Source organism: Zingiber officinale, chromosome 9A, assembly GCF_018446385.1.
Source record: "Zingiber officinale cultivar Zhangliang chromosome 9A, Zo_v1.1, whole genome shotgun sequence".
Lineage (NCBI taxonomy): Eukaryota > Viridiplantae > Streptophyta > Magnoliopsida > Zingiberales > Zingiberaceae > Zingiber > Zingiber officinale.
The window spans coordinates 19127093-19135213 of NC_056002.1; the positions used below are offsets into that span (position 1 = coordinate 19127093).

Below are 8121 nucleotides of genomic sequence, written 5' to 3' on the forward strand. Positions count from 1 at the left end.
AAAACATATAGATATAAATTTTTATAAAAAAATTATACATGACTTAGCATTTATGTGTATAAATTATCCATTTAATCATAAATGAAATATAAATAATATATATTATATATGATATAAATTATAACGTGTATATGAAAAAAACTAATATATAGTTTTGATACTGCGCGCGCTTTCTTATACGCTCCCATGCGCGCACAGTATCAATTTTTTTTTTTTTAAATCCAAGATTTTCTCAACGATAATTTACTTTTATGTTTTAAAACCTAACTTTTCTCGCTCGCTCGCCTCGCCTCGCCTCGCCGTTCCTCGCCGAAACCTAACTTTTCTCGCTCGCCTCGCCTCGCCGTTCCTCGCGTCTTCTTTTTATTGCATTTTTGGGATTCTGCATCCGTTTCGTCTTATGTGTTTTTCTCTGTTTCTCTAGGGTTGCTTCGGCTCCTGGAAAGGTCTTGATCACAGGTGGCTACCTCATCTTGGAGAGGCCAAATGCTGGCATAGTTTTCACCACCACCGCTCGCTTCTATGCCATCGTCAAACTGGCATTGTGTTTGTGCCTTGAATTATATACCAAATCGAGTATTTTCCTTGTTGCAATTGTTTATAGTTTTCGACTGATGAGTGAGCTTCTTCAGTCATGGACAGATGTTAAAGTAACTTCCCCTCAGCTTTCTTGGGAGGCCACATACAAGTTGTCTCTGAAAAACTCTATTCTGCAGTGCACTTCTTCAAGGCAAGTACTTTATTGTCTCCTTATTTGTAATGCATCTGTTCGTGCAATCACAAGGCCAGTGGAATTTGATGCAGCCTTATCGATTTTGGTCTAAACATCACGAAATTACCGCTGGACACAGCAACATATTGCCTTGTCGTGGCTGTAGATTTAGTTGGTTCTGTAGTTTATAGTTTTACAAAAGAAAGGATTTAATTGATTCTCAATAAAGGTTGATTCTTCACCCTCGAAAGATAATGATCAATGGATATTACAAAGGTTGCATAGAAATGAGGCATTCTAATACAGGGTAAATTGCTTAGTTCTCTATCAACTTATGTTTTCAGGGACTCAGTCAACCCCTTTGTGGAGCAAGCTGTGCAATATGCTATAGCTGCATCCAAGGTAATACTCTCTGAAAAGGAAAAGGATAAATTACAAAAACTACTTCTATTTTCTTTATTTTTAGATATATAATTTGTACTTTATTAGCTCTTTTCTCTAAGTTTTACACTTCTCCATGCAGGTCTTGATATTACAATCTTAGGAAGCAATGATTTCTACTCTTACAGAAATCAGGTGACTCCCATCTTTCTGTTTGGAAGAAATTGTTTTCTCCTGGATTGTTTGCCCTTAGCACCTGATGGATCCAGTTTTTTATAGCTTAATTTAATTTTTTTCACACTTTTTTTATGTTATCGTACTTGCATTTATTTATTTTTAATTATCTTCTGTTGTATTGATCATAAATGTCAGTTTACATAGCTAAAGTTATATATGGATAAATTATCTGTAAATATTATCTTCAGATTGAAGCGCATGGCTTACCTTTGACTCGAGAGTCATTGGCGTCACTTCCTCCTTTTTCTTCAATAACATTTAATCGAGTGGCTTCTAATGGAACACTTCCTGGAGAGGAATGCAAACCTAAGGTTGCAAAAACAGGACTTGGCTCATCAGCAGCAATGACCGCATCAGTCGTTGCAGCACTCCTTCATTACCTTTTTTGTTGTTACTCTTCCATTTTCAAGCAGAAGCCAGTTAGATGACAAAATATCTGATTCAGATCTTGATTTAGTACACATTGTTGCCCAAAGTGCTCATTGTTTAGCTCAAGGAAAAATTGGCAGTGGATTTGTTCAAGATGTGCTGAAGTAGTGCTTAAGCTTTTCCAATCGTAGCATCGATGACTGCCCACACTTGATCTTGGCATTCAAGAATTGGTTCCGACGAGCAAATAGGCTGGCTACCAATGATGACATTGTAGGTTGAGAAAATAGTGGATGTTGATATTATGAATCATTCAAATGAAATATCTTTTTGTTTGAAATTTATGTATGTTGTATATGATCCTTTCTCGAGAAACTAAAGAGACATAAATACAGTACTCATGTGTTATAACTGTCTTATGCATATAGGAATAAATGAATTTACAATTTACAAACAAAATTCAAAGTGATAAAGATTAACATCAACAGATGAAAAAAAATTATCCATCAGCACCAACATTTAATTAAATCTTCCAACATTGATATGAAATATATATAAAAAAATTCATCAGATATAAATACAGTACTCATGTGCTGTAATTGTCTTATGCATATGAGAATAAATGAATTTACAATTTACAAATAAAATTCAAAGTGATAAAGATTAACACCAACAAATAAAAAAATATTGTCCATCAGCACCAACATTTAATTAAATCTTCCAAAATTGATATGAAATATATATAAAAAAATTCATCGCCAAGATTAAGCAGTCTGCTCAAATGTCTCTCCAAGCACTGGATCTGGGATATCGTCATCTTTGCCACCTTTAGGTGCTGCAGCTTCAGGTGATCGTCTTTAGAATTGCTTTGCAAACTTCCGTAAGTTATCTAGATTATCAAGACATGAGGGACCAAATGTTCACTCAAATGTTAATAAGAGCATTCATAAGCACAAATCTAGCTAACATAAGTATAATAGCTAAAAAATGCAGATGTTTTCAGTAATAAAATAATGCATTTATCCATTTGCAAAAAAAAACATACATATATAGAGGAACAATGTATTTACCATTTACAAAAAAATAGAATATACATACAAAAATCCAGAAACCCTATGCTCTAATGAGAAAATAGCAAGCAAAGCATTGAAGAAGAATACCATCGTCGGTCTCATACTTGTTATTGGATCTACAAAAGTTTTATCCTAGCGCATATTATTTGAACCTACAACAATAAAGGGAATTATTAATTTCAATATCTCAATCAATCAACTACTATAAGTTTATAAAATTAAACTTTGATAGTACCAGCTATAGATGCCAATTATTCTTCATATGTATCGTCATCGTTGTTATGATGAGTATCTATAGTTGATCTGAAAATCAACACATCGTTATATTTACAAGTTTAATAAAAAAATTAATTAGCAAATAAAATAATCATACAAATATAGAATTAATCGACACATACCCTTGCTGTAAAATTGGACAATTGCGCTTGTCATGTGACACACCACGATGCCCACATCCACGATATAACCGGGACTTTGAAGTTGACTTCTCCTTTGATGATTTTAGTCTCTTCCCACATCCCTTTGTTCTTACTAAAGAAGGATCAATAATATTATGAGACCTATCCATGGATTTCTTCCTTTGACCCTCATTGTCACATGTTTTACTAGTATTCATCTCTTTAATTTTGCTGTAGATATAATCGAATTGTTCATCCAAGAAATTTGTCCCCTCATCAGTCAAAGATGCATCATCAATTAATATTGAAGCTTTAATGGATAACCTTGAGTGTCTTGACATCAAAACCCTTTCTGGATCATCGATGTAATTTTACTTATCCAAAGCATGTATTGCTCCAACCTTTGCATCTCGTGTCCATCGTTTGAGTATATACTTATCTGGCAAATGAAACACTTGATTGATACGAAAAAAGGCTAACATATGCCTGCATGGAATGCCATCGAACTCAAATTTCCTACAGCTACAGAATATATTGTCCTTCTGTTTGTCATGCGTAAGCACCCTTGGTTTGGAGGAAGAACTTCTTTGAAATTTCATCACATGATAAACTACTGAGTCAACTCCCATAGATGCTTGTTGCACATAGTAACCATGAATTTCACTTATTTCACTTTGAAACTCCATCCATTTCTTTTTCGTGTATAACTTAACCATTTGAGATTCCATTGGCCAGTTTGTCTTAATCCTGGGAAGCTCATTCATATCAATATGGTCAGCAACTAACTCATTGTGTCTTTGGTGTCTCAGTGCCCTATTGAAACGGATGATAAAATCCATCAATGAATTCTTATTTGAAACATACCTCTTGAAAAATGCATGTGAAACTTCAGATCTTTGACTACTTGACATTCCAGCACAAAATATATGACTAAAATATGCTGGCACCCACTTGTGTCGCAATTCATACATCGAAGACAACCAATCATTTTTCTCCAAGTTAGCACACTTGATAACTTCTTCCCATAAATTCTCAAATTCATCAGGTGTGGTAGAATTTCCAATGACATTTTTTATGCTTTGGTAGTAGTCACGAAAAGTCAAAGGGTCTAATTTATTTGGAAATTTATTTAGTATGTGCCACAAACAATATCGATGTACTGTCTGAGGGAAAACTTGGGCAATTGCTTTCGTCATAGCAGGATCCTGATCAGTGATGATCACATTTGGTGCACCTTTAGGCATAACTTCTATGAACTTGTTAAACAGCCAAACAAAAGACTCAGTTTTCTCATCACTTATAAAGCCGCAACCAAAAACAATTGTTTGATGATGATGATTAACTCCTACAAACGGTGCAAAAATTAATCCATATTTGTTGGTGTTATATGTTGTATCAAATACAACTACATCACCAAATACATTGTATGCCGTCCTTGATACATGATCCGCCCAAAAACACCTACTAAATCTATTATCTGAATCAGTCTCGTAATCAAAGAAAAAAGCTGAATTCTTCTCTTTCTCAGATGCAAATAACTCGATTAGTGTTTCAGCATCGATACCCTTTTGTTCATCCCTTAACTGTTTCTCAAAGTTTCTAATATCTCTTTCTGTACAACCTACCAGCTCAGACCCTCCATACTCTATCTCTAATAATCGCATTTGTTGGCAAGTTGACACATTGACCTCTGAAAACTGTTGAGTCAATGCTTTCTTTGCTGTCGAAACATTACGATGTGAGCGTAGTAAATGCACCTTTGAAGGAGTCGAAAGTGGATGATTATGGCCTTCCATGAAGTTAGTGACAACCCAATTAGGTCCAGTTTATTTCTTGACAAGTGAAATCTTTGACTTACAACCAGTTCTAACTTCGCCACGTGCTCTTTCCCTCGTCCGTTGATCACCGTTTGCCTGTTTATTTCGTTGATAATTTGTATGCCCTTCTTTAAAGCATACAAATATTTTCCACACAACTTCATTTGTCATCTTATTTTTCTTGCTATTATTTATCCTCGCACTAAATCCAGATTCTCGTGCATATTGGTTATAGAATGAAATGCCTCCTCTATTGATGAGAATTCCATCCCATATTTTAACTTTCGATCATTTGCAACTTGGGGAATATATAACTGATCATTTTCTTCCATTGCTGAGGAATTTCATATTTAGATGAAGTGAAGTTCTGCATATCACCATATAGCCACAAAAACATTCTAAATCAAATAGACATAAGGAAAAGGATGTTGCTAAATTGTGAAGGTTTGATAAGTACAATATAACAAGTCTATCGTTTGGTAGAATAGTTAAAAATTAGTTAGTAATCTAACATCACAATGTTCTCATGTGGTGGTCATCGCCAATGAGAAATGTTTACATTCAACATCAAAGAAACAAATAGAAGAGAGAAAAATTATAATTATGAAGATTCTAGTGTCTGTATACATCCAGCATAGAAACAAATCAAATAGGCTAACAATGGCAAAAGTTTTACCACTATAATGATAACCATGGACAATGGGAAGTAGAATGGATGCATTATATCTTTGCAAATAAACAATAAATCTAGGATACTCCAATGAATACAATTCTTAGCTTTATATACTATGGACACTAGTATTTATACTTGCTAGAATAGAGAATGAATTCACTAAGTTGGTCCTTTGATCTAAATGCCATAGTAGCATAATGGTGTGCTGTTTATTCTTTAATACTCTTTCGGTTCTCATAATCATAAAAGGACACTCAAGTATAGTTTCATCACATATAGTTTGTAACTGTGATCAGGGGATTGATCACTCTGCAGTCATCATGGTAAGCTGTGTTGTTTATTTCTTATTTGATTGCTGGTAAAGAAGTCATTGTTCAAAATGAGACACTTAAAAAAGGATATTTCTTGGATCATTCAAATTAATCATAAACTAGAACAATAAAATCATATTTGCATGATCATAATTTCTACTTATCCACTATTTGGGTTTGGTCAGCTTACCTAGCAATGAAGGGGCATCACTGTCAAGATAAATCTGAAGGAAAACGGTGAGTGATAAGAAAACTGATTTGTATATTTAAAAAAAATATCATCTATTTAACCAATTCTAAAGAAAGACTACTTTATATTATAGTAACCATTAAGCCTCTTATTTTCCACATGGAAGTAGTTAGATTTAGTTGGCATTCTGTAGAAGCCACCCAAGAAGAAAACTATGAAGCTGACCTTTGGAATTTATTTTTCAGAAGAAGCCAAACAGAAACAAAATTTAGAATGTGTCACAATTCAATTTTAAATGAATAATAAATACCGCAATCAAAGTTCTTTTAGACAATGACCGGTAAAAAATAGATTGTACCCTTCTATTTCCCAAACCAATAAATCCAGAGTACGTATTATTAAAGGTAAATGGATGGAAATAGTAGTTATGAGTCCAATTAACAGCCAACTACAATTAAGTATAAGAAAAGAGAAATAGAAAAGAATTGGGTAGAAATATGTTCAAAAATGGACAAAAGGTAAATTATCAACCTATCTAACTACCACAGGATGGAAAGAGTAGCAATGAAATTGACAGTAGTTCAAAAAGCAACCGAATACAGAAAACAATGCATAATCATAGTTATCGATCACTGCTAGACCTATAATCACATCGCTCAAGGCAGTTAACGCAACAAAGAAGGGATTCGCTCAAGGCAGTTATCGATCCTGTGGTTAATTGATTACAAGCAACATCACAATGTGAAAGCCGATGCTAGCTGGTTGGATTGTTTCAACAGAGTAGCTAGGGGATAATTCATGAAATAAATTTAAAATGCAAATAGCAAAAATAAGGAGGGTTCTCACATAGAGTGACGGTGGCAGGGATGGCGTCGCGGCGACGGGTCGGTGTCGGTGGCTCTCGTCAAACGCCGAGGAACACCGAGTCGAGGAGCACAGCGTCGCAGGTGAGGAACGTCGAGGAACACCGAGGCGACACCGAGGCGAAGGCTAGGAACTCCGCGGAACGGCGAGGAACGACGAGGTGAGCGAGGAGAAAAGTTAGGTTTCGGCGAGGAACGGCGAGGCGAGCGAGGAGAAAAGTAAGGTTTTAAAACATAAAAGTAAATTATCGTTGAAAAAATCTTGGATTTAAAAAAAACTAAAAAAACATCTGTACGTGCACGGGAGCGTATAAGAAAGCGTCCACAGTATCAAAACTATATATATATATATATATATATATATATATATATATATATATATATATATATATATATATTCATCCTATATTTTCCTTATTTACTTCTATTTATTATTTGTAATTTATATTATACCTTATATGTTAAGTATACTTAGTAACCAATTAAGAATTATAGTATTATAAATTATATATTATGTATCATGGATAAAATTTGTATGACCAAGTAAAATATATATGGAATTATATAACCATAGATATAGGTTTCTATCTAGACTTAGTAATAAGTTTTATAAAAATAATATATATGACTTAGTATTTATAAAATTTATAAGAATTAAAACTTAGACCAAGTCCTAAGTCTCTCTTCTATTTAAACCCTCACCTAGAACTCCCCCTTACCTTCTTGTTGCCACCGGCCTTAAGGAGATTTCCCTCTCTCTTTTGTTTCTCCACCGGTGCTAGAGTTTCAAGGGAAGACAAGGAGTTAATAGCTAAGTATTCAAGGCATGTTCTCAACCGTGTTATTGTTTTAATTAGCCTCTATGTCTTGTGTAGTTTCGGATTTTTGTGGCTTGTAAGGTTTTGGGTTGTTTTCTTGCTATGATATCATGTTTTGGACCATATGAATTGTGCATGGTTTCAATTATGTTAGTGCTCTAGTTTAGTTTCCATAGTCTTGAGAAGTTTGGGAATTTCATAGCTTGTAAGGTTGGCTTGTTTTCCTTGCTAAGGATCTCATGTTTGTCCTAGATAAATGGTGCAAGTTCCCCACCTTGA

General features: G+C 34.3%; 2 protein-coding genes across 4 annotated transcripts; one reads left to right on the top strand and one right to left on the bottom strand.

The window, feature by feature from the left end:
* The first annotated feature begins 973 nt into the window (after positions 1–973).
* On the top strand, positions 974–2093 carry LOC122019074 (phosphomevalonate kinase, peroxisomal-like). Its single transcript, XM_042576583.1, has 4 exons — positions 974–988; positions 1057–1114; positions 1236–1288; positions 1519–2093. Exons 1-4 carry the CDS (start codon positions 974–976, stop codon positions 1756–1758), a joined length of 366 nt encoding a protein of 121 aa, XP_042432517.1. The 3' UTR covers positions 1759–2093.
* A 143-nt stretch (positions 2094–2236) lies between these two features.
* On the bottom strand, positions 2237–7270 carry LOC122020897 (protein FAR1-RELATED SEQUENCE 5-like). 3 transcript variants are annotated; one of them, XM_042578940.1, is made up of 6 exons: positions 7008–7270; positions 6162–6195; positions 3171–5354; positions 3008–3075; positions 2860–2924; positions 2237–2588 (listed from the first exon to the last, which is right to left on the bottom strand). In XM_042578940.1, exon 3 carries the CDS (start codon positions 4964–4966, stop codon positions 3542–3544), a length of 1425 nt encoding a protein of 474 aa, XP_042434874.1. In that variant the 5' UTR covers positions 4967–5354; positions 6162–6195; positions 7008–7270; the 3' UTR covers positions 2237–2588; positions 2860–2924; positions 3008–3075; positions 3171–3541. The 3 variants fall into 3 exon arrangements, with proteins under 3 accessions (XP_042434874.1, XP_042434875.1, XP_042434873.1); XM_042578941.1 differs by lacking the exon at positions 6162–6195; XM_042578939.1 differs by having other exon boundaries at positions 3171–6195.
* Between the last annotated feature and the right edge of the window lie 851 nt (positions 7271–8121).